The sequence below is a fragment of the Hypanus sabinus genome, chromosome 15 (assembly GCF_030144855.1).
Source record: "Hypanus sabinus isolate sHypSab1 chromosome 15, sHypSab1.hap1, whole genome shotgun sequence".
Taxonomy (NCBI): Eukaryota; Metazoa; Chordata; class Chondrichthyes; order Myliobatiformes; family Dasyatidae; genus Hypanus; species Hypanus sabinus.
This window is the reverse complement of record NC_082720.1, coordinates 33,238,485-33,266,083: the sequence shown is the minus strand read 5'-3', so window position 1 is coordinate 33,266,083 and position 27,599 is coordinate 33,238,485. Positions and strand designations below refer to the sequence as shown.

The 27,599-nt window shown below is 40.0% G+C and overlaps 1 protein-coding gene across 6 annotated transcripts in view; it reads right to left on the bottom strand.

The window, feature by feature from the left end:
- The window catches only part of sh3tc2 (SH3 domain and tetratricopeptide repeats 2), a 103,032-nt gene that overhangs the window by 42,585 nt on the left and 32,848 nt on the right, over positions 1-27,599 (bottom strand). For 4 of the 6 annotated variants that reach the window (XM_059990190.1, XM_059990186.1, XM_059990188.1 and 1 more), the window contains exons 4-6: positions 11,809-11,919; positions 10,617-10,715; positions 2,885-3,012 (exon numbers count right to left, since the gene is read on the bottom strand). In XM_059990190.1, the coding sequence (XP_059846173.1) occupies positions 2,885-3,012; positions 10,617-10,715; positions 11,809-11,919 (338 nt within the window). Of the gene's footprint in view, positions 1-2,884; positions 3,013-6,977; positions 7,056-10,616; positions 10,716-11,808; positions 11,920-15,696; positions 15,719-27,599 lie in introns of those variants that run through there. The other 2 variants (XM_059990191.1, XM_059990192.1) reach the window with 2 other exon arrangements.

The window sequence follows — 27,599 nt, the reverse complement described above, 5'->3', positions numbered from 1 at the left end:
TGCAAAATTAAAAGCATTAGCAGAATGTATTTTATAAATCAGGAGGGATTTGCAGAACACAAACTCTGCAAATCCACTTTGCTTCCCAAGAGCTGGATTAAATAAATAGTATTTCTGCAACAAAGCATCATTTTTTTTTACTTCTTTTACTATTTGCATGATTCGTTCAAGGCGCTTCAGTGCTGATCTGACTCTGGGCTCCTGGACCAGCTCATCTCAGCAACTCCATGGCTAGGAGCTCTGGGGTTAATGTTATTTGTTTACTTTTTTATTGTATACACAATTTGTTCTTATTCTCCCCCCCACCCCCCCCCCCCCCCGCCACACACACATCACTGGATGTTTAACTGGCCTTGTTTTGTGGGTTTTTTTCTTTAATCAAGTTCTATTATGTTTCTTTGTTTTGTTGTTGCCTGCAAGAAGATGAATCTCAAGGTTGAATACTATTTACATATTTTGATAGTAACTGTGCTTTAAATTTTGATGATTGTTAATTGTATGCAGAAATTAATAATGCAATATGTTCCTCCCAATCTCATTGAAGTCCTGGTCAGTTCTTAAGCATATTCCAAATGAAATTCCAAATAAAAATTTTACACGCCTATATATACTGCTTCATACGTACTCTATACACTGCATATCAGGGGAACAGGGGTAAGTTGGGCACAGGCTTCCAATACAAGATCACTGAGACATGTCTTCCAGAATATAACTCCCTAACAGCCTTCCAGTGTAAATTCCTGCACATCCTTCTGGTGAGAGCAAAATGGCGCCTTTCACCTTTCAGCAACTATGTTTTAATAACCATGTTTTATGTATTTCGAAGCATAATAGTCACATGATTGTTCTGACAGCTGGCAATTATTTACTATAATGTGCAAAAGTCTTTGGCACATTCTTAGCCTAAGACATTTGCACAGTACTGTATTTGTCTGTAAGGGGAGAGAGAATGAATCTGGCAGGAGCAAAGGATTTTGGGAATTGCAAGGGTGGGGGACAGGTGGCAGAGAAAGAGAGCCAGGGCGGGGTTGAGGGAGTGGCACAGGTGCAGACACAGCCAGCCCTGAGACACCAGGTAAGGCTACTTGATTCCAAACAATTTGTTTACTGATCATTACAGAATATATCTCAGCTGCTTCCCACTCCCTCCCCTCTCTCTTCCAAGGTTCTCAACCATGATTCCCCTCTCCCTGCACCTTTCCCACTTGCAGTCCTCAATAGAGACCCATATGAGAATCATATTGATCATCACTCACTCACATATGTCATGAAATTTGTTTTCTTGCAGCAAAGTGCAATACATAAAATTACTACAGTACTGTGGAAAAGTCTTAGACTCCCTAAGACATTTACACAGTACTGCACATTTCATCCCTTTAATGTAGAAAAATATTTGAAAGAATTTTGCAAAATGTGACAAAAAAAATCGAATTCTAATGCAAATGAGAAGAAGGCAGGTAGCTGCCAAAATATTTAAAAGATGTTTTGAGAGCAAACTGAGTAGAATAAGGAAACACACAAAATCCAGAAAAAGCAAGATTTTCCTGTTGACCACCATATTAATTCCAGTCCCCAATCCCTTTCCATCATGTCAGTCCATGGTCTCCTCTACTGCCACGTTGAAGCTATTCAGAGTTTGGAGAAGCAACAGGTCATATTCTGTCTTGGGAGTTTCCAACCTGATGGAATGAACACCAGTTTCTCCAACGTCCAGCAATTTTTCAACCTCCCCCTTCCCTCTTCTTCAATTCCCCACTCTGACCCCCTCTTACTTCTTCTCTTCTCCTCAACTGTCTACCTCCTCCTTCCCCATCTCCCATGCTTCACTCCCCTCTATGATCAGTTTCCCTCTTCTCCAGCCCTTTACCTTTTCTACCTATCACCTCCCAGCTCTGTTCTTCATCCCCCCTCCCCCACCCACCTGGCTTCACCTTTCACATAGCTTGCATTCCTTCCCCTTCCTCCTCCTCCACCCTTTCCAGTCCTAATGAAGGGCCTTGGCCCAAAACATTCACTGTTTATTCATTTTCAGAGATACTGCCTGACCCGCTGAGTTTCTCCAGCATTTTGCGTGTGTTCCTCTGGTTTTCCAGCATCTACAGAATCTCTTGTCTTTAAGAGAAAGGAAAATATTTCAGAAAGCAAATCTCAAAGTGTTAGGTAATGTTTGGATATTAGTTTTAGGATGTTAGTGTTAGAATGCTCAAAGCACTGCTTCCAATGGTGGAATTAATGGTGGAAGGATATTTAAGAGACTGGATCAGATGATTTGAGAAATCAGGTGTTAAATGTTTTATGCTGCTGGAAGAGTTACAGGTTAAAGGAAGAGTGTAGACCTGATTTTGCACTAACTAGAACTGTGGTACATCATTGTTAATACCATTTTTTTATTTAACTGAGCTTTCCTTACCAACATAAGGACGGTAGACTTACATATTGTTGTAATTTAAGGAAGTTCCGGAATCTTGAAATAGGAGGGGAAGTTGGAAATGGGATGTTAGTAAGGATAAAGTTGTGTTGTTTGCAACTATATCTGTTTGCATAACAGTGAGTCACCAAAAGAATTTTGGGATATTAAAGGAATTTAATTTCTATGATCACAGAGTAAGGATGCACATACTCTTTATTTTCCTATTTTCAGACTGCAGTTAAAAAAGTGCTCCTCTGTACCATGCACAATATATAGTCAAGATATGTATATAAACTATAATCTGTTCCCCTGCCAAAAAATGACAACTATCCTTTCCTGTGATGGTGTGACATTCCCCCCCCCCAATCTTGCAACTTTCCTAGAGAATACCATTGACAAATTTTAACATATTTGTATCATATACTTATCTGCGCAGGTATTCAACTATATTTCCCCATACAATAGATGTCTTACATTAAAAAGCACCCGGACATCTTTGGTTTCACTTTCTAAAATACACAGCCTCCTTCTTGTTGCCTCTTGAAGCTCATGATCAACAAGTCCAGATTTCTGTCTGATAACACTGTATGATAATGTCACATCTGGAAAAAATAAACACACAAATCAGACCAACATTATACAGCTTTCTCCAACACACAAGAACATAGGAGTAGGAGTAGACCATTTGGCTCATCAGTCCTCTGCCATTCAATAAGATCATGACTGATCTGATCGTGGACTCAAGTCCGTCTACCTAACTTTTTCCCATATCTCTTAAGTCCCTTACTATGCAAAAATGTCCAACCGTATTTGACAAGCTAGCCTCAGCTGCTTCCTTGAGCAGAAAATTACACAGATTCACAACTCTCTGGTAAGTTATCCAAGAATCTACCCTAAATCTACTCCACTGAATCTTGAGGCTATGTCCCTTAGTCCTAGTTTTAGTTCCATTTTGTGGTGCAACAGTATTCTTTGGTTGTAGGTCAAAATTAACAGATAAATATATAGGTACGTGGTCACTTACATCTATTGTCCCAATTCCACAGGTGCTTATTTAGTTTTTTCTTTTCAAAAGGTTATGAAATAGTCTATTCTTGTATATACAGAATGGGGAGCAGAATAATGAGTGTAATCCCTTCTGTCAGGGAAAAGGTCCCTCCATATATCAATTAAACATCCTCAAAAAGTGTATTAACTTTCTGAGGTAAAGATTTTGTTTCATAGGTTTTTCTATTGGAAGAGTCTAAGTTTGGTTGTAATTGTAAATTTAAGTCTCCTCCACATATCAGGAGACCTTCTGTTTCCATTACCATAATATCAGTAATTTTCTGAAAGAAACCAATATCACTTCCGGTGGGTGCGTATGTATTCAATAGAGTAACTGAATTTCCATCTAAATTCCCCCTTACCAAAATATATCTGCCCTCTTTATCTCCCATTTCGAATGCTTTTTCAAAATTTAGTCTACTTGAGATAAGAATAGCAACTCCTCTCCTATGTCCTGATTTATATGAGGAGAAAAACAAATTAGTGAAGCCCATTCTCTTTAGTTTTTTATGCTCATTATCACTTAAATGAGTTTCCTGTAAATATACTACATGGGCTTGTTCTTTTTTCATTTTGGATAAAATTCTATTATGTTTGATTGGATTTAATAGCCCATTGACATAAAAAAAAGAATTTTACCTTGTCCTTAGCCATCTGTATTTATCTGTCAATGTATCATTGAAATTAGAATAAAACTTAATTGATCTACTCCCTGAACAAATAAGAACCAAGAAACGCAAATAATAACACAAATGGCAACGAATGTGTGATTCCAAGGCTGAGGTCTCTAGTAGATGACCCTGCATTGAGCTAGAGGAAATGTCTAGCTGTGGGGGATAATCCCTCCTACTTGTGAGTTGAGGGCCCCCATTGCAGTATTCATAAAAGTCAGTGAACAAGTCTATTACACAGAAAAGTTTTCTCCTATACTCCTTTTCTCCTTTTACTCCTATACACACACACACATATATACATATATATTACATATGCACACATATATATATTCTCATTTTGGTGGGGGAAAAGGAGTAAGTGAGCGAATAAAGAATAACAACTAAGTAATATAAAATCCACATTATAATAAGTATTTCTCGAGATAGGTATATCACTGTGTACTTTTGCTTCTGTTTAGCTTCTCAGCATTTTTAAAGTTAGCCAAACCTTATGGCTCTTCTCAAAGGGGTGAGGATTGTCTTTGGGAAACTCCCGGTCTCTTCCTGATATGTTTCTCTCGGCTTCCTCCCACCTCCTGCCTTCTCGATTCTCGCACTATTTCCCAAGCCAAGCGAGACAATTCCTCAGCCAGGCTTTCTTTCGTTTTGGTCATGCTGACGGACAACCCTCTGGCCTTCATGTCTGTAGTCGCCTCTTCCACTGTCTGGTACAACTGCATCCCGTTGTCATAAAAGACTTTAAGTTTAGCAGGGTACGGAGTTTGAAATTTAATCTTATTTTGCTTTAGTACTCGCTTTACTTTGGAGTATTCTTTATGTTTCTGGAGGACCATTGGGGGGGGGGTAATCTTGGTCTAAATATATTAATTTATCCTCTAAAAACACTCTCTTCTTACCCCAGGCCCTTTGTAGAATCTCTGCCTTTTTGCTGTACCGAAGGAATTTAATTATAATTGATCGTGGCTTTCTATTCCCGGTAGGTTTTGGAAAAAGCGCGCGGCGCGCTCTTTCGACTTCCAGCTTCATAGGTGGGGGAAGCTCCAGCATGTCCCGCAGTAACTTTCCGACAAACTCCGTCATAGACGGGCCCCCCGCTCCTTCGGGAACGTTGTAGATTCTGATATTTTTCCGCCGTGATCTTCCCTCCAGATCAAGCAGTTTACCTTCTTGGTGATGTATGATTTTTATTGTCTTGCTGAGTATCCATTCCATGTTTTGATCGTGATCTTCCACCTTCTCAATGTGAGTCTCTGCCACCACTACTTTTTGATTAACACTGGCGAGCGCTGCCTTAATATCACGGAGCTGCTGCTTTGTACCTTTCTGGACCTTCATTATTTCTTTCAGGATTTCGAAGATATTCGCCACTTCGACTGAACAAGGCCCAGCATCCACCTCGCTAGCACGTGGTCGGGTAGGAGAGCCGCTCCCTGCACGCCTCTCAGCCGCAGGCTCTGCAGTGTTGCTCTTTTTATTTCCATTCTTTTTCCCCATTATTGCCCCTCTTTTCAGTTCAAATATTTTTTGAAAAATACTATATTTGATGGGTTAATGGGGCTTAATACGCATTTTTCTGGAGGAGCTAGTGACTTAAGCTGCCATTCTCAACGATGACATCACCGGAAATCCACCCTCTATTTTCCTAAGCTCCATGTACCTATCCAGGAGTCTCTTAAAAGACTCTATTGCATCTGCCTCCTCCACCCTTGCCGTCAGCCCATTCCACACACTCACTACTCTCTGCGTAAAAAACTTACAGCTGACATCTCCTCTGTACCTACTTCCAAGCACCTTAAAAGTGTGTCCTCTCATGTCAGTCATGGGAATAAGCCTCCGACTATCCACACGATCATTGCCTCTGATCATCTTATATAACGGATGCATTGCTTATGATCTTTCAAAAATCACATGATTCTAGCATGGTCATGGAGGACTGGAAAATAGCAAATATTACTCCACTCTTTAAGAAGGGAGGAAGGCAAAAGAGAGGAAATTATAGGCCAGTTAGCCCAACCTCAGTGGTTGGCAAAGTGCTGGAGTCTATTATTAACCATGAGGTTTCGAGGTATTTAAAGTCTAATGATAAAATAAGTCAAAGTCAGCATCGTTTCTGTAAAGGGAAATCTTGCCTGACAAATCTGTTAGAGTTCTTTGAGGAAGTAACAAGCAGGGTGGACAAAGGAGAGGCAGTGGATGTCATTTACTTGGATTTTCGGAAGGCGTTTGAGAAGGTGCCACACATGAGCCTGCTTACCAAGATAAAATCCCATGGCAAGACAGGAAAGATACTGGCATGGATAGCGGAATGGGTGACAGGCAGGAGAAAGCGAATGGGAATAAATGGGTCCTTTTCTGGTGGCTACCAGTAACTAGTGGTGTTCTTCAGTGGTCAATCTTAGGACTGCTGCTTTTCAAATTGTTTGTCACTGATTTTGATAATGCTTTATGGTGATAAAGCACTATATAATTTTGATAATGGCTTTATGGTGGAGGGGTAGGTAGTGCTGAGGAACTAATGTGATTGCAGCAGGACTTAGTCAAATTGGAAGAATGGGCAAAAAGGTGACAGATTGAATACAGTGTTGGGAAATGCATGATAATACATTTTGGTAAAAGGAACAAAAGTGTGGACTTTTATCTAAATGGGGAGAAGTTTCAAACATCAGATGTGCAGAAGAACTTAGGAGTCCTTGTGCAAGACCCCAGAAGATTAATTTACAGGTTGAGTCTTGGTAAAGAAGATAAATGCAATGTTGGCATTTATTTCAAGGGGAATAGAATTTAAAAGCAAGGAGATAATGCTGAGGCTTTATAAGGCACTAGTCAGGTCGCACTTGAAGTATTACCAACAGTTTTGGGCTCCATATCTCAGAATGGATGTGTTGTCATTGGAGAGAGTCCAGAGGAGGTTCACAAGGATGATTCTGGAAATGAAAGTGTTAACATATGAGTTATTTGGGATCTTTGGGCCTGTACTCACTGATATTTAGAAGAATGCAAGAGGATCTCATTGAAACCTACCAAATTTTGAAAGGATTAAATAGGGTGGATGTGGAGAGGATGGTTCCTATGGTGGGGGTATCCAGATCCAGAGGGCACAGCCTCAAAATTGAGGGGCGACCCTTTAGCACAGTGGGAAGGAGGAAATTAGTCTGTGGAATGCTCTACCACAGACTGTGGTGGAGGCCAAGTCTGTGTGTGCATTTATGGCAGAAGTTGATCATTCCTGATTAGTCACGGCATCAAAGGATATGACGAGAATGTGTATGGGGTTGTGTGGGAACCAGGATCAATCATGATGGAATGGCAGAGCAGACTCGATGGGCTGAATGGCCTAATTCTGCTCTGTCTTATGGCCTTATTATACATTTTATTGTCTAATATTTATGTTAACATTTCTACTACTTTTTGAATAGTTTTTTAAAAATTTAACTATCAGGAAATGTGGTTCAGCCAGTTGTCAAAGTTCTGCCAGAAGCTTTCAGCAAAACCTTGTTGTCACCTTACCGTATATCCTGATTCTATTATTTTGAAGGTGGCTACATTGCAAGCAAGTAGGCCTGTGTAGACCATTTTGCCAGCCAGGGAATGTTAATAAGTCAGTCAGCCAGCCGCAAACCCAGTGCTGTTAAGAATGAAACTTTGCCACACTAAGTAGTGATGCAAGAAGCAATTGAAGGAATGTAGGAAATTAGTTTGCAAGTTTTGAGAAAACACTTAGTGATGATTGAAGTGCCATCCACTAATTAATAGTGCATTTGGCTTAATTACATGGTTGGCCACATTATGTTTTCATAATTGAACGAGTTAGTCTAAACTCAAGGGAAATAGCAGGAAATGCAGCATTTGGGTGGGAGGTGTTATATTCTGTGAGACCATAAATCAGTTGCAAAACAGAAATAAACCAATCAGTTCTACACATCCATACTTGCTCCCTACCAGAGCAATAGACTGTAGTTAACTAACACGTTAGGGTATCTTCAATTCAAAGTATGTTTTAGGATGTTTTCAGTCAACAGTTCAGCCAAAGACTTCGACCAAGGATATAATAATTATAGATGCCACACTAAACGTACCTCAAAAGGCAAAAAACAGAGAGAGCAGAGGTGGAAATAGATTAGTGGCTGCTGATCAATCATTCGTGCACAATGCAAACACAACAGTGAGAATCAATAGCACCAACTGCACTCCAAATCTCAACAAAAATGTTGCTATGGGAGTTAAGCTTGATAATCAAGAACTGTCCTCAGAATATAAGTCATAGCCTATGGAATCATCAGGTCTTGTCCGCTACATTTCTAATTTTATGCCAACAATTCAGAGCAGTTAAACTGACAGTAATAATTACTTCAAAAGTACTCATAACATTCTCTTGTGCACTTGCACAATGAAAAAAGACCAGAACATGCTTTTATCGCTTTAGATTCTATTACTGCCATAAGTAGCAACAAAATCTATTTGCATAGTAGCATTAGCATTGTCAACAAATAAAATTTGACATCACAAAACATTGGAAACATTCAGTGTAAAAAAAAGCCTGTTTAACATTTCAGATCAAAGTTCTCGATCCGCATTATGCCTTTAACTACTTCATATCTTCCATAATTAGCTATAAAAGCAGTGCAACAATTCATTATTTAGAAAGACACATTTTGAGGGACACCTCAAAAAAGAAAGGCATAGGCAGTGGTGACAGAATCTCAGGATTTAAAGGATTAGAGTGATGATCTAACTTGAAGTTGGAAGAATGCAGAATATTTCGGGACAAGATCAATGCTGAAGAGTGGCAGGACTTTGGGAGGGATCTAAAAGAAAGAAATTTAATTCTAAAACCAAAGCATTCCTAACATAAGTCAGAGAGCACAGATGAACAGGACTTGGGGTCAGTTCAGATATGGGCAATTGAACTGTGAATGATGTCAACTCCATGATAATAGACCCTGAGAGGATGCTCATGGGATGCACGAGACGACAGAAGCAGATGCAAATTTCTGGATTGAGTGCAGATGATCTGAGTGAGAGAAAGGTCACAAGATGTTGCTGAAGAAAAATACTTGATACAGATACATAAACAGAAAACCATCTCGTGTCAAGGATGAAAGTTGTAAACCAACTGTTTCAGTGTCAGGTGGATGCCCAGCAGAGGAAGGTGATCAGTTATTGTAGTGGGAGCAAGTGATAATTTGGCCTCTAAAAATTCAGTCGGATTCCTCCCTTTTCAAGACCTGACTATCGACAATGTGAAAGGGACAGTGTAATATGAAAGTACGGCATGGTAGCACTGTGGTTAGTACAACGCTTTACTGTACCAGTGACCTGAGTTCAACTCCCACTGCCCGTAAAGAGTTTGTATGTTCTCCCCGTGACTATGTTGGTTTCCTCTGGGTGCTCTGCTTTCTTTCCTCAATCCAAAGATGTATGGGTTGGTAGGATAATTGGTCATTGTAAAATGTCCTGTGATTAGGCTAGGATTAAATCAGGGGATTGCTGGGCAGCATGGTTCAAAGGGGGAGAAGGGCCTATTCCAAGATGTATCTCAATAAATAGATAAACACAAATACAGTCCAACGAAAGTTATCCACAATATATGAATATTTATTGATGAAGTTCAGCTACTGACCCCTCACTCCTTTTTGTTCATGTCTGAAAGGCATAATCAGGAGTCAGCCATGAACATCAAAGCACTGTTATGGAGTCTTTGGCTTCCAATCTGTGTAGTTTCTTTAAAAAGCACACATGAGCAAATCTGCAGATGCTGGAAACTATGCAACACACACAAAATGCTGGTGGAACGCAGCAGGCCAGGCAGCATCTATAGGGAGAAGCACTGCCGACATCTCGGCCCGAAATGTCGACAGTGCTTCTCCTATAGATTCTGCCTGGCCTGCTGCGTTCCACCAGCATTTTGTGTGTGTTGCATAGAGTTCCTTACTGAGTTTGAACACAATTAAGGATAAAATAGAATGGTGTCGCCTCACAGCTTTTAAAATTTCCTCAAGGTCTCTTTTATAACAGGCAGCAACATGATTTTTGTTTTCCTCTGTTTAATTCCTGTCACTGAAAGACTAGCTTCTGTGTAATCAGGAGGGTCTTTCTCTGCCCTTACCTACACTGAATTGCCTCTTCTGTGCCTGCTGGATAGGATTTTATTCCATACATTTATACTATTGCTTCAACCTTTATGATCCTTTCAGCTCTTGAACCAACCAGCACAACCATAATCACCACAGTTTAGCAACAGTACAACTACTTTGTTCTAAAATGGACTGATTTTTTTTTGTTCTAATTGTCTGCTATCTTGTAAGGATTGTGCATAATCTATATTTAATGTATGTCTTCTTGTGACTGCTGAGTGCTTTTGATGCTGCCGCAAATAAGTTTTTCATTGCTGCTGTGTATATGATAACAAACACAGATTCTTTTTCAGTCCGTAAAACATATTAAACCCTGTTACCTAAAGGTGCTCAGCATATAATTTGTGGTACCTTTAGGAAATTCCAGTCTCACAGCAGGTCCCAGCAAATGCTCTTCACAACTTGTGTCCTGGTCAGGTGATTGCAATTCAGATCGATGCTCCCACTTACCTAAAAAAAATGTTGAATACATTACTTTCTCACTTATTACATGAACCATGAATATTTACAGCTCCTACATGAACCGAGAAGGTATTGTTATTTGTGAATATTGCATTTTTCATTAGCTTTTCCTTCCACATGAACATTGCAGACTGAACAAAGTGCAGCCTTGAGGAAGATGCCTTTCATGATCTTCTGAGTAGTACATCAGCAGCGTAAAAAGGCCTTGATCTGATTTTTCACCAGTCTCATATTGTCTTGATTTTACTTGTTTTGTTTACTCTGATGTTCTCAATATGTAAAGGGTTGAAAAATGCAAACAAAATCCATAAAAGCAAGTTAGTATGCTCAGAATAGTGCCTGGGAATATTTTCTGTGCATGGGACTGTTTACGTTTACTGTACCAGCTAAATCAGTGGGATGATTTTTTTCCACTTTATCCTCTTGACTTTACACCATCCATTTGTCATATTTGAGCAGAACATTGGTATTTATTAGAAAGCCAAGTGAAGTGTCCCTTTTCAAAAACCCTTTCAGGCAGGGCCAGGCATGAATCGTACCAAACAGAAACTCTCAATTTGGCTACTAATATTTATATTCAGTCAATCTGCAACAGCTCTATCTCAAAACGCTTTTTCATTTTGGTCAACTCCTTAACTGAACACTAAGTGCCAAACAAAATAACTTACAGGAGTTTGCAGTGAAGGAATTAGATCACAAATTTCCATGAACAATTGAGAGACACACATCTGACTAGGAATTGTTCTTTAGTCATGTGCAGAAAGCTCACATAGTATGGCTTTGTACTCTATTCCCAATACTTGGTTGCATTAATTGTGATATTGCAACCAACAACAAATTTCTCCCTTTGCACTTCATGTTATGGTTTCACCAACATAAGGTCCATTAATTTTTTTTCAATGATAACATGTTTGGAATCCTAATTTTCCCAGATAGTGAAAATCCTTGTATCAACAGGGTTAAGCTGATTAAAAACAATGTTCTTCATTAAATTTACATTTATTATGAAGTTCCAAAGCTTGGGACTGCATCCAGCAATCATTTAAAGTTATTGGTATGGACAATTCTTGTCTGCTCTTACCTACTGCCATTTTATCTCCATGTGTAGATTCTCCGTCTGTTTCAACAGACTGGTTCTGTAGATCGGACCAATAGCCAGAAGAGTTAAGAGATAAAAAAGGGGATTCTTTCTCTGTAAGGAAATAAATTGTGACAATCGAAAAATATTTATTGCAGAAGCCAACTTTGAAATTCCATTGAAGAAAATGGTCACGGAGTTAACAGAATGTAAATTGAGTGTCTAAGCTTTGCAGCCATGATTCCATATAATAGCAACTTAACAATTTCAGCTAAATATAATTATTATTTTTAAACACAGGATCAGGATTCACCGTCTCATTGCCATTCCCATCCTAATGATGGCTACTAGAAAGCTTGAAGGCGGAATTCAAGCTCAGTTTTTTATACATTAAATAGGTATTTCTTATCAATTTTCTCTCAACCATTATAAAACACAGCTGTCAAGATACAAATCCACATATTGTTCTCTATTGCCAATTTTCAGTTATAAGCCTAACATTAATTACTCAAGAGTGCATTTTCCTTTAAGACTTAACTTCATCTGTGGGGCAGGAATGAACAAAGCCTGTGCTTGTCTGGTAGATGATTAGCTCCATAGATTTCCCTAGCCTATGCACCAGTTGTTAGAAATTGTTTATTATTCTAGAGGGCAACGTCTGAGACATAGGTCTTACAGGCAGGATAAGTGAATACATTTCAGAAACCCAGTTAAGTTTAAGAAAAAGTAAATAGTTTTGTTAGACATTTTCCCATTTCATGAATTCAAGTTTCTCAGTGATTTATGGTAGATATTTGCAGATAAAATGCAGCACAATTAAAACTCCTTCAAATATTTCAAAACACTTGCGTTAGGGAAAAAGAAAGCAGCTGCAAGTGCTTATCCTGACCTGGAATATATACTGGATCCATTATCAAAGCCATTCTTGTGATTGTACATTGTTTAATTGCAGTACATGCATATTGTAGACAGAAAGTTCAACATACAGAGCAGGTTGTATCCAAATGGACAGGATGTACTTCATCAATGGGTGTGGCAGGGGTTATGTTAATGAATAGTTTGGGACATTTTGGATTAATGTAGCTGCAGGCAACATATGACAAAGTACCTAGAAAGCCAAAGACTACTTGTAGGAAAAAAAAATCAAGAAGGAATGGAGTGGAAAACATGACTGAAACCTAGAGTGGTATTTAAATGCAAGCGTACCATGTGAGGCCACTGCCCCATTGACATGCCAGGTAGACAGGGTGTCTCATGGGCATACAGTACAGTATTACAGCTTTTAAATGAGATCTGGGTTAAAAATGGATGAGAATATTAAATGAAATCGGCTTATTGTCACATCACTGAGATACAGTGAAAAACTGATTTGCATGCCTTCCAGTCTAGTTCATCACTTCAGTGCATTGAAGAAGGGCAAGAGAAAGCAGTAACAGAATGGAGGAGAAAGTATCACAATTACAAAATAAAAACAGAAATCCGGGGTGGCTATAAAGGTGCAAGGCCACAACAAGGTAGATTGAGAGGTCGAGGCCATCTTATCATAGTAGGGAGCTGTTCAATAGACATAACAGTGGGATAGAAGCTGTCCTTGAGACTGCTCGTGCGTGCTTTCAGTCCTTTATCTTCTGCTGGAGGGGAAAGAGGAGAGGAGAAAATGTCTAGGGAGGGTGCTTTTTTTTATTATGTCGGCTGCTTTACCAAGGCAGTGAGAAGTATAGATAGAGTCCATGGATGGGGGGATTGGTTTCTGTGACGTGCTGAGCTATCCATAACTTTCTGCAGTTCCTTTCAGTCCCAGGTAGAGTAGTTGCCATGATAGATCCAGATAGGATGTTTCCTATGGTGCATCAATAAATATTGGTGAGGGAGGTCAAAAGGGAGATACCAATTTTGTTTGGCCCCCTGAGGAAGTAGAGATCAAGTGCACTTCCTTAGCCATGGCATCTACATAATTGGACCAAGGCAGATTATTGGTGATGTTCACCACTAAGAAATTGAAGCTTTCAACCCTCTCAGCCTCAGCACCATGAAGTTAACAGGAGCACGTGTAATATTCTCTTTCTGTAATCAATGACCAGCTTTTTTGTGTTGCTGGGACTAAAGGAAACATTGTTGGTATGACACCATTCCACGTGCTGTCCAATTCTTTATTATACTCTGAGGGCAGAGCTATGATAGCACTAGAGAGCAGCTACTTCAAGCTCATTTGTGGTAACAGCTTAATTTCTACCTTTAATGTCTCTTATTTTCCATTGCAAGGTGGATGGAGTTCTGTCAGTGTCCATGACCTGCAGCTGCACTCAAGCTATGGTTCTCTACAGTGATGGCTCACACTCCCGGGGCCCAACAACTGGCCATTTTTTGATATTGCAAGGACCCAGCCAAGAAGATTATTGTGCGTTCGGGCTTTGTGGCCCTATGAATGAGTCAATCCCCGGCTGATGCGGTGTCACTGACTGAAGTGTCATGAGAGAAAACGGACTATCAGGAACAGTGGATCATCTGTCTGGGTACTCAATGAATCATTCTCTCTCTCTCATTGGTGGCGTAAAGTTCGCTGCTGATTCTCGAGTTGGAGAACTCAAGGGGAAGAAAAGCAGCAGACCTTAACTCCATAATCAGTGAGTTGTTTTGTTTTTATCTCCCTCTCGCTGAGTGACACCTCCCTGCTCCTTCATTAGGGAGAGAGTGAGAGACTATGGTATGTCGAATTGTCGAGAGCATGGTTAGTTTTTTGTTGTACTGCAGATCACAGTCTCTCTTGGGGACTTTGCTATTGCTTGCTTGGTGGGTGTAAGGCGCTGATGCTTTTTGCTGAAATAAGCAGGGGATGGTTGATGCTTTGCTACTGCCTATGTGTGGGAGGAGGGGAGAAGGGGAGTGCGGAGTTCTAATGTTTTTACTCTCACTCATTTTAGGGGTACTCTTTTGTTTTCCTGGATGTCTGTGATGAGCAAGAATTTCAGGTTGCATATTGTATATGATCTCTGATGTTAAATGGAACTATTGAACTCATCATTATTTGAGATTCAGCCCACTCTGGTGTGATGGAGCTGGAAACGTGCCAACAATGCACACACGTAAATTGGAGTTAGAGCAGAATCTGGCCATGTGGTCATCAGCATATAGGGAGTAAAGAAGGGAGCACAAGTGTTGAGGATAGTCATAGCAGAAGTTTTGGAGCTCACTTTTGCTGAACTGTGGTCTGTTGGTCAGGAAGTCAAAGATCCATTTGCAAAGAGAGGTGTCATGTCCCAGGTCTAGGAGATTGCATTGAACGTGCTTTTGATTCTAGTAGTGAAGGAACAGCTGCAGACAATAAACAATAGTCTAACAAGGGTATCTTTCCTGTAGGGAGAGGGCCAGGGAGGTAACATCTTCCACGGACCTGTTTTGGTGCTAGATGATGAATGAAACATTCCTGGCTAAAATGTTTTCAAGAAAAATATACAGTAAATAGGAAAAAGATAGGAGCTAAGAAAGAAGGTGGCTATACTGAGCAAAGATAAAGTTCCAGAATTGGCAGGATATATTTGAATGTTTTAATATTTTGAATGTTTAGAATGCATTAATGTTCTAATGCAATGTTTAAGATTGCTGTTGGTTAAAGAGTATTCTTCCAAGGATCTCATCCAAAATTGGATTCTTGCAGAAGTGTGCAAAATTGCAACAATTCCCCAGCATACATGCTGACAAGTATTGGAGATGCTTTTTAAAGGAAGCCTTAATAGGTTTCTCAAGTCAAATTTCTGTATTGTACATACTGCAGCTGTGCTCTTATTTTAGTAGAATGAGCAAACTTTCAGCATCATGGATACATGAGAACTAAAAGGCTTTAAATGCAAAAATAGTAGACATGTTCTCAAATAATATGGTGCCAGTACTCACAATTGCACTCCAGATTTTCCATTCTCCCAAGTTGGGCACATATTCTCATGCCTTTATATCTTGGAATTCTTTTCCTGTTTCCATTGCTGAAACATCTTCCTGATAAGGAAGATAATACTTCTAGTCGAAATTGACTCTTCTACCTTTTTAGGGTAACTAACAATAGGAAAGGATTGTAACTTGGGCAGACTTCTGCAATCTCTATTTAACAATATATCCTTTGATAAAAAGCAGGTAGGAAATCTTCCAAGAGTGAGAAACAAGCTCAGTTTTGGCCAATTTAAGTGCTAGGCCAGATTGAAAGGCTCTGGGTTTCAGGGCTATTGGCAAGGGATGATCTGGTGTTCAACACACTGCTTGGCAAGGTTTTCTCATCTCTGTGCTGAACAGAAGCTATGGCCTGCAACTAACAGGCTCTTGGACCAGCTGCAGTGATGAATGGCTTTGTGGCTATGAACTCACTTCTATGAACTGTAGTCCTGAATGCTATTCGCTTAGTTTTTATTGTTTGCACAACTTGTTCTTTTTTTTTGCACATTGAGTGGTTGACAGTTTTTTAATGGGTTCTACTGGGTTTCTTTGTTTTGTCACTGCTTGTAAGGTGATGAACCTCGAGGCTGTGTATAGTATACATACTTGGATAACAAATGTACTATGAACTTTGAACATAAAATATTTTCAAAGGCCTTTCCTTGGTTAATGAAAATCCTTAAGCTGGTTGGGAATAGTTACTGGTATGTAATTTTTATGCAATGCCATCATGATAAAGAGATTTCTCCCCTTCAACAATCTAAACATTTTTTCATAAGACTGATTGATTCAGAATTTTCAGATAATTCATTCTGAACAGATCTCAACTTGTACAACTCTAAACAAGGTCCAAACCAAGAAATTTGCAGAGCCAAAGGTTGAAATTATCAAAACAATAACCACCTATCGGTCAAACTGCAAATAGTTCAGACAAGTAAGTTTATAGAAGTAATCAGAAACATACCCCAATGTGGATCAGGATATAACTTAAGCAAGCTAGTTAATTATTGTTGAAAAAAACTTTATCTCATCTTGTGCATAAATTTATTTTTACTGTCTAATTACACCTGGTCCTGCTGGCACACCTTAACATTGCATAGTTTACTGCTAAGCTTCCTGGTATCCTTAAGTCATTGGATTGATTGCTCAGTGCAAGTTACTTTCATTTCACTGCCATTCTTTATTATTTTAACCTTGTGAATTGCAGGTACTTGAACAATGCTCCCCATTTCACAGGCTTATCAAAATTTTATATAACAATACCACTCCCTGATAAAACAATGCAGCTTTTAAAACAATACTATTTAACTGACTCCTTTCAGAGTTCTTCAAGTAAATGGCAACTTTTTAATTTTACTTACTTAGAGATTCAGCTTGCAATAAGCCCTTCCAGCTCTTTGAACCAAGATGCCCAGCAACCCCTGACTTAACCCTAACTTCATCATGGGACAATTCTAACCTACATCTTTGGACAGTGGGAGGGAACCGTTACACCCAGTGAAAACCCATGCACCCACAGGAGGACATACAAACTCCTTACAGAGGATGCCAGAATTGAACTCTGAACTTCGACACCCTGAGCTGTAATAACATCATGCTAACCACTAGGCTACTGTGGGTTGTACTTTGTGAGAACTACACAAACTACAACTTTTTGCCAATAGAAATTATAGCTACACACTTACACCATTGATCTCAGCAAGAGCTAATATGGTTGCCAAATCTTATTATCTTATCCATACTAAACCATAAATGAGATAGACTTCTCTCAATACACTGAGGTCAAGAGAAAAAAACTGATCAAACATTAATATACTATTTTGCATTTTCTTCAACGTTTAAAATTTAGGGTGCTAAATGCTATAAGCTTGGAAAATTGGTTTTGAGAAGTGAAAATAATTGGCATCTGTTGTCTCTAATGCCAGCTGGCTTTAGTGCTTGATAATTTACAGGAGTATTGCGCACAGTTAGCACTAAGGCGTAGAAGAATAGCACTGCATTATAGAAGGCAGGTTCTAACAATTCCCAATGCTGTGAACAATAGAAGAGTTATAATCCATTAATGGGACCCCAAACTCCTCTCCATATAAACTCAAAGGCAATGCAGAAGGCCACCACAATAAACTCCATAGTGAACCACAGGGTAGCCAGGTGCATTCAGATGACACTGCACAATTAATCAGGTCAGAGAACAGAGGTATATCCCACCAGGTCCCTCATGCCTCAGTGCACTTTATCTCCACTCACCCCGCGTGCCCCCCCCCCATCCCCAACTATCTTCATCACACAACATGCAAGCCCAACATTTATAGCTTTGACCAACTCTGATACGGTTAGCTTACACCCATGGCAGGTACACACTGCCTGTTGGCCCACATCAAGATGCAATTAGAGGCAACAGCAGATGACGAGCAGGAGACAGGGATTCTGTATGACCTGCCCTTTAAGATAAACCAGTACAAAAGAAACCTTGTGGACAACTAGTTTGAAACACTCCTGGCTTGAGGAATCTGAAGGGTATTCATCGTGAGAAGAAAACTTGTTTCTCAAGGTACGGCTTTAGAGAAGCCAAATGGTGGACACGGTGGCAAGATGGAAATTTAAGAGATCTTCACCATAGATAGAAAAAGTGGTGCCTTTTCTGGGAGAAGAAGATATTATCAAGGTCCTGAAAGAGGATACAGAAGAGACAACACAAAAGGATGATAATGGTAGTATGGTTAGAGACTAATGAACCTGTGACTCATGGAAATTGCTGATGATTCAAAACATGATGACATCTCTTTAGTGAACATTGTTACGCTTTCTCCAAAACTAGATTCTCAGCAAAATTCTATGCAGGTGAATGAAGCTGCAGCAGCATGTGGAAATAAATTATGGTTATTATGTATCAACTCATTGCAATAAACAGAGGGGATAATGCATATAATGACCATATTCCTGAAGTAACCAATAAAATGCAGTGTAAATGCTAAAAATTTTCATGATCACTCGTTATGAAACAGCCAATTTAAATGAATTAATAACATTTTCAAGTTCATTGTGTATGATGTTGCTTTAAATATACTTTGCACTTCTCACTTATTCAAGGGAAATATGGAAAGTCAATTATCTTTTCACCTTTCAAATTTAGTGCACTGACTGCATTTCATTTCTTATCGCTAGCAAACAGACTGAGATTACGAGAAGAGTACAGACCTCTCATTATGCATTTACTCTCAGAACACATGTACGAGTGAATCAGAAAACTGATGCAGCTCTCAAGTCTTTCTAATTAAAACTGCAACTTTGATTCAGTAAAGTTCTTCAGATCCTGCCTGAAAGAATTGTCATCCCAAGACACACAGTTCATTTGTTTTCTGTGATGCAGGCAAAGTGATTTCATCCAAGTGACTGGACTCAATGACAACTGCTGATGGAGGGCACAATTTAGTCAGCAACTGCCCCCAAAATTTACCATCTATTGTAATCATACGTCACAAAGTTTATTCCACAGTACTCTAACCACACACCTTTCTCTTGCTTCTGAATATGCAAAGCACACCAATTTACATCATAGATAAAAATATTAAACAAAACCACAATCATATTAAAATAAAATGATTTTAAAGCCAGGTAATATCACTTGGCTTCTTTCCACCAGCTCATTCTCAATGTATCTTACATTCCTTACAACCATACTCACGACCATGTTGATCATTAATTTGAATCGGTTGCTTTGTGTCCCAACTGTTTGCAACATGACGGCCTGGCATTTTGCTTCAGTGATGTGTATGGCTGAAGATGATCACCTTCTCACAAGCACTGCCAAATGGCAATTGATTATCCACTGTTTATTGAATTCCCTCTGCTTGTGTAATCACAAAATGATTGTTGCTTTCAGGGAATTAATTCAGGATTCCTTTTACTTGCTACCCAACTTTAGTACACAGGTCTTCAACTGACTGTATGTGATTAATTTTTTTTCCCTACTGCTTCCACCTATCATGTTTTCAGAGTCGAGTCCTTGATTGTACAATAGGGACTTTTCACAATGATTCAGCACAGTTTCTGCAGGCTTCAGATTCAAGATTGCAACACTGTCACTGGACCTTTCACACTCAGGATCTCCACCCACATTTCATAAATCCTATTGGGTCCTTGAAAAAGATCATCATTAAATTAAAGCATCAATGGACTACAGTCAGTAAGGACAGGCAACAACACCTCTGCCATGATTATTCTTATATTCTAGTGCTCCACAAGGTGTGTCCTCAGCCCCCCCACTCAACTTCCTGTAAACTCACAACAGCATGGCCAGATCCTGCTCTAGTTCCATCTTCAAATTTTCAGATGATACCACCATAACACTTTGTATCTCGAATACTGATGAGTGGAAGGTCAGGAAGGAAATAGAGTGCTTACTAACATGGTGTTAAGACAACAACTTTCCTCTCAAAGTCAACATAAAAATAGCCAGTCAGAAAGGAGGTGTTGCACTTGTTCCTGTCTCTATCATGCTGTTGAGGTCGAAGGGGTGGAGAGCTTCAAATTTCTTAGGAGTGAACATCACAAATATTCTGTTCTGGTCCAACTATGTAGATGCCATAGCCAGGAAAGCTCACCAATACATCCACTTTCTCAGGACACTGAAGAAATTTTGCATGTCCCATTAACCATAACCATATAACCATATAACAATCACAGCACAGAAACAGGCCATCTCGGCCCTCCTAGTCCGTGCCGAACTCTTAATCTCACCTAGTCCCACCTACCTGCACTCAGCCCATAACCCTCCACTCCTTTCCTGTCCATATTCCTATCCAATTTTACCTTAAATGACACAACTGAACTGGCCTCTACTACTTCTACAGGAAGCTCATTCCACACAGCTATCACTCTTTGAGTAAAAAAATACCCCCTCGTGTTTCCCTTAAACTTCTGCCCCCTAACTCTCAAATCATGTCCTCTAGTTTGAATCTCCCCTGCTCTCAATGGAAACAGCCTGTTCACGTCAACTCTATGTATCCCTCTCAAAATTTTAAATACCTCGATCAAATCCCCCCTCAACCTTCTACGCTCCAATGAATAGAGACCTAACTTGTTCAACCTTTCTCTGTAACTTAATTGCTGAAACCCAGGTAACATCCTAGTAAATCGTCTCTGCACTCTCTCTAATTTATTGATATCTTACCTATAATTCGGTTACCAGAACTGCACACAATATTCCAAATTTGGCCTTACCAATGCCTTGTACAACTTTAGCATTACATCCCAACTTCTGTACTCAATGCTTTGATTTATAAAGGCCAGCGTTCCAAAAGCCCTCTTCACCACCCTATCTACATGAGACTCCACTTTCAGGGAACTATGCACAGTTATTCCTAGATCTCTCTGTTCCTCTGCATTCCTCAATGCCCTACCATTTACTCTGTATGTTCTATTTGGATTATTCCTGCCAAAATGTAGAACCTCACACTTCTCAGCATTAAACTCCATCTGCCAACGTTCAGCCCATTCTTCTAACCGGCATAAATCTCCCTGCAAGCTTTGAAAATCCACCTCATTATCCGCAACACCTCCTACCTTAGTATCATCGGCATACTTACTAATCCAATTTACCACCCCATCATCCAGATCATTTATGTATATTACAAACAACATTGGGCCCAAAACAGATCCCTGAGGCACCCCGCTAGTCACCGGCCTCCATCCCGATAAACAATTATCCACCACTACTCTCTGGCATCTCCCATCTAGCCACTGTTGAATCCATTTTATTACTCCAGCATTAATACCTAACGACTGAACCTTCTTAACTAACCTTCCATGTGGAACCCTTACTGATTTTTATCCAAGAACCACAGAAACCATTCTTTTTAGATGCACAATGGGCTACTATGACAACTGTTCTGCACAACAGCAAGAAACTGCAGAGAATTGCGAACACAAATAAACATATCAAATACACCAGTCTCCTCACTCTGAACTGTTTATTCTAGAGATTCCCAACCTGGAATGGAATTGGTCCATGGCATAAAAAAAAGGTTGGGAACTCCTGGTCTATACTTATTGCTGCATTTGTAAAACAGCTAGCATAAACACCCTGGACAATCTCTCTTCTCCCTCTGCCACTGGGCAGATGATACCAAAAATTAAAAAGCACATACCACGAAGGCTGAAGGATACCTTCTAACCTGCTATTATAAGACTATTAGATGGTTGCCAAGTGTGATAAGATGGACTCTTGACTTCGCAATTTACTGCTTTATGAGTTTGCACCTTCTGTTTACATGAACTGTGTTTTCTCTGGAGATGTTATGCTGCATTCTACAATGTTTTGTGCTGTGTAATGGTCTGAACTGTACGAACAGTATGCAAAACAAACTTTGCATTGTATCCCATTACAGGTAACAACAATAAACCAATTCTGGAAGGATATCAGACTCACTTTCCTAGAAAGTAAACCATGTGTTGTGTGCTACTTCTGTGCAATACAATTGATGGGTAAAGTTGATCATTGGATGTATTTGCATCTCCTAAGATGTACAGAGCAAAATAGTGAAAAAAATTATGCACTTCCATGGTCGCGATGCATTGGTCACAAAGCATACAGCAGCATCATCAACTGTTACACCATGTACATTGGACATTATTGCTGCGTCAGTCTCAGGTGAACACACTGAGTCTCACCAGGAACGCAGCACCAACAGAAGGCACTCTGTAAAGACTGCAAAACTCATGTTTTATTCCTGAAGTCATACACACACCAACTTTGTTCATCAACATTAAAGGTCTGGGAATTATAATACCAATAAGTTGGACACCAGGTACAAATAAAAACAACTTCACTCAACCCCATCCTTCTCCAGCTTTACCCTCCAGATAAAATGGGCATGAATTTGCTGTGTTTAGTACAGATAGAACATTACAGCACAGAAACAGGCCTTTTGGCCCTTCTTGGCTTTGTGATTTCTATTGTATAATAAAACTTCTGGCAGTTTGGAATATGCCAGATCATGGGCTTGATGTTTGCAAATTTACACACCTGGGCTTTACTTCTTGTTAATAATCTAATCATCAAGAGCTCATAATGTCAGTTTCTCCTTTCTTCCCAATATGTAGCACTTAGTCCACACCCATCAATTATCATTTTGATCTAAACCAAATCTAGTTTTTTTTTCAGTTAAATACTGTAAAATGACACTAAATTACAACTAATTAAATTAAGTAGAATTGAAGATCAGGTGATGTGTTGTAGCTGAATGATGTGGGAGCTGGTGGACCACATTGTGGTTCCTGGTGACCACATCTGCAGCAGGCATTGGTTGCTCAAAGGACTCAGGTTCAGATTTAATGGTCTATAATCCAAGCTTCAAACACTGATGCGACAGGAAGGGGGAAGACTTAACTGGACACTGTTGCAGGAGACAGCCTCACCCATTAGATTAACTACTTCAAATTCAGTCTGCAGTCAATGGCAATGGTGTGATTGTGTGTGAGGGACGTAGGGAGGTAAGGATCTAAGAGGCAGTATGAAAGGAATCTCAGCCCCTGAATTTGTCCAACAGGTTTGAGAATCTTGCTCCCTGTGTGTAAGGAAGTGGGGACCATAGGAAGGATGAGCAACCAAATAATGGCTTAGGAATCTATTCTTAGGAATGAAAAAGAATGAAAGAAAGAGAAATGTAGTTGTAATTGGGGGTAGCATAGTTAGATTAGACAATTCTCTGTCACAAGTATTGAGACTCCTGAACACTGTGTTGTCTGCTTCATGCCCAGGTTCAAGATATCTCATATGACCAGCAGGGGAATTAGGATTGAGAGGGGAAAAATCCAGCTGTTTTGGTCCATGTAGGTACCATGTAGGAAGAACAAGGAGAGAGGTCCTGTTGAGGGATCTCGAGCAGCTACGGACTAAATCAAAATGCAGAGCCAAAAAATTAATATCTGGATTGTTTCCTGAGCCACATGTAAATAGGCACAGGGTTAATAAGATCAGAGAATTAATATATGGTGTGGGAGAAGTGGGTTTGAATTTGTGGGACATCGGCAGTACTGGGGAAGGATGGAGCATCTTAATGGGACAGGCTCCACCTGAGCCACATTGTGCCCAGGTTCTGGGTAGATTGCACAACTAGGTCTATTAAACTAAATAGTAGGTGGGGATGGGTGGGTTTAACAGTTTGGAAAACTGAGGATAAAATAAAAGGGAGATCTTGATTAGGTTGGTGTTGGGTCCACTACTTTTCACATTGTATGTTAATAATCTGAATGACAGGACTGATGGATTAATAGCTTTCTGGCCAAGATTTCAGATGATACCAAGGTAGCTGGAGAAGTGGGTAGCATTGAGGAAGCAAGGAGCCTGTAGTAGGACATAGTTTAGGAGAATGGGCAAAGAAATGGAAGATAGAATATAGTATAGGGAAGGAAGCATATTGTCATACACTTTGGAAGAAGAAATAAAGGTAGACTTTTCTAAACAGGGAGCAAAATCAGAAATTGGTACAAGGACTTGGTAGTGTTAGTGCAGGATTTCCTAAAGGATAACTTGAAGATTGAGCTGGTAATAGGGAAGGCAAATACAATGTTAGTACTCATTTCCAGTGGATTAGAATATAAAACCTTGAAGAGGACCATAACCTTATCACAGTTTGGAGACTGTGTGACTCAATGACCTGAAGAGCTGTGTTGACTGGAGTCAGGGCGTTATGCTTTTGCACTTGCTGGAGATTAGAAGAATGAGAGGAGAGCTCTTTGAAGCCTACTGAATGTTGAAAGACTTAGAGTGGGCCTGGAGAGTATGTTTCCAGTAGTGAGAGAATCTAGGACCATAAGGCACAGCCTCAGAATACAGGGATATCCATTTAGAACAGAGATAAGGAGGAATATCTTTAGCCAGACAGTGATGAATCCACAACAGTTAAGTCATTAGGTGTACTTAAAGGGGAAGTTGATAGGTTCTTGATTAGTAAGGACATCAAAGATTATGGGGAGAAGGCAGGAAATGGGGTTGAGAGGGAAAGTAAGTCAGCTATGATAGAATCGCAGAGCAGACTTGATGCACCAAATGATCTAATTTCACTGTCATGTTTTATTCATTGCTTTTCATTTTAAGCAGTTTCAATAGCTATTCCCAGTCCAAAACTTTTCCTCAGTCTCTAATCAGGTTAACATAGACCAAGATAATGTTTCCATACCGTACTAAATTCAGATGAGAAAATGGATATGACTGACCATTTTACAAACTTTATTGAGAAACGACCATAGGAAATGGGTCCTATGGGCTCACATTATCAAATTAACAAAATGCAAGTCATAGTCTGCAGAGTCATTTACATCTTCCCATCCACATTTCATATCGTACACAATCAATTGCTCTTTTATTCACTCAACTGATAGATATTTGACTTGCCTATTGCACATTTCTGCAAATTGTCATTTATATATAAATAAAGTACCTATATTGTGCTTTCCACAACCTCAGAAGTTCCAATGCACATCACAGATAGAATAAGCACCAACTTTGAATTTACAGCTCACTTTAAAAAGGAATATATCCCAAAGGAGGTTGACACTATTCAGGGAGATGAGTCATTTTTGCATTCTGAGCAATTTCCGCACAGTAGATATGCATCAAATAGTTCAATTAGCACTACGGTTCCTTTTAAAAACATTGGGGAGGAGATGTTAATTAGGTTTTAACATTGTTCTCAGAGTGACCATCATCATCATCATCATCATCATCATCATCATCAACTCCTGGGACACTTATATTTTAGACTATGATCTCTACCAAGGGAAGGCCCACTACTTATTTCTCTCCAGGTGCTTCTCTATCTCCCATGAAAACAATGCACGTATCATTTCTGTGCCCACATCTTCTGATCAGCCCAAGCTAAGGTGCCCAAATACTTAAGTAAACCAGACCCCATTCCCTTACTCGCTGATCACTAACGCACACAAAATGCTGGAGGAACTCAGCAGGTCAGGCAGTATCTATGGATTGGAATAAGTTGTCAGGGTTTTGGGTTGAGAGCCTTCTCTGGGATTGCAAATTAAAAGGGGAAATAACCAGTATAAAAGGATGGAGGTGAAGGGAGAGGTGGTGAGTAGAGTGAGAGCTGTGGGGTGACAGGTGGATCCAGTTGAGAGGAGTAGGATAGGCAGTTGAGGAGGGGGAAGTGGGAATGATTAAAGTAGCTGGGAGGTGTGAGGTGGAAGTGACAGAGTGCTGAAAAAGATGGAATCTGATAGGAGAAGACTAAAGGAAAGGAGAACAGGGGAGGTCAGAGTAGAGGACTGGGAGGGGAGAGTGGAAAAGTATTGAATCCAATGGGATTCAGGCAATCACAGGGGGAACAGGAGGGAATCATTACCGGAAGTTGGAAAAATCGATGTTCATTCAGTCAGGTTGGGGACAACAAAGGTGAAATATAAGGCACTGTTCCTCTAATCTGTGTCTGGCTTCAGCTTGGCAACAGAGGAGACCATGGACAGATTTGCTGGTGTGGAAATGGGAAGCTGAATTAAAATGGATGGTCACTGGAAGATCCAATCTGTTACAATGGATGGAGCATAGTTGCTCAATGAAACAATCCCCCAATCTGTATCAGTTCTAACAGATGTAGAGATGGTGGCACTGGGAGCACTGGATGAGAAAACAGACACTAAAAGACTCACAAAGTGGAGGACTGCCTTACCTGAAAAGACTGTTGAGGGACTTGAATGGTGGTGAGGGAAGTGTTGCGTGGTTGCAGGGTTGAGTGTTGGAGGGGGTTCAGTAGGGAGGAATGAATAGGCAAGGGGGTCATGAAAGATCAATCCCTGCAGACAATAAATTAAAGGGCTGCTGCCGATGCTGGAAATTCAGAGCTGCACAGACAAAATGCTGGAGAGACTCAGGAAATGGGGCCGTATCTATAGATTTGCAGCATCGGCAGAATCTCTTGAGTCACTAATCATCAATTCATGATTCCAAACTCACAAATTCTTGATTATTACAGCTACCAGATTCTCCAACTCTCCCAGCTTCTCACCTATCTCCCGTCTTTGGCCAGCCAAATTGCTCAGACTCTCAAACAGATCTGTAATATACATCCTACCAATTGCTTCTATGCATCCCCTATATCTGACCACCCACCCCAATGGCTGTAAGGCCACTGATGTCTAAAACGACCCTTTCTTGGATGCCTTCTTTGAACACACATACAATGTCATGGTAGTAATCTCAGGATTGCTGGCTGTGTTATGTGCTAACGAGCACAAGAATATCGTGATCAGGCATATCAATGCATGGCTGACAGACTTAGGGGGTAGGGCTTCAGGTTCCTGGATCATTGAGGCCTCTTCTGGGGGAGGTACAACCTGTACAAAAAAGGATAAGTTATACCTGAACCCAAAGGGGTCCAACATTTTTGCAGGAAGATTTAATAGAGCTGTTCAGGAGGGTTTACACTAATTTGGCAGGGGTATGAGAACCAGAGTGATAGAGCTGATGAAAGGGAAAACAGAAATCAAAGATAGCGTGCAACAGACATGACAGAAAGGACAGGCAGGAGATGAGGCATAATCACAGCCAGTGGGATGAGTTACAGGGCACAGAGGTGTGGTGAGGTTAAAACAGAAAGCAACAAATACTGGACTGAAAGTGTTATATTTGACTGCACGCAGCATTAGAAATAAAATGGACGATCTTGAAACTTAGCTAAAGATTGGTAAGTATGATGTGGTCATCTCTGAAAATTGGCTAAAGGATGGCTGCCATTGGGAGCTGAACCTCCAAGGACATACGGTGTATCAGAAAGATAGGTTAGTAGGCAGAGGGGGTTGTGTGGTCCTGTGTATAAGAAATAATATTAAATCATTAGAAAGGGATGACATAGGATTGG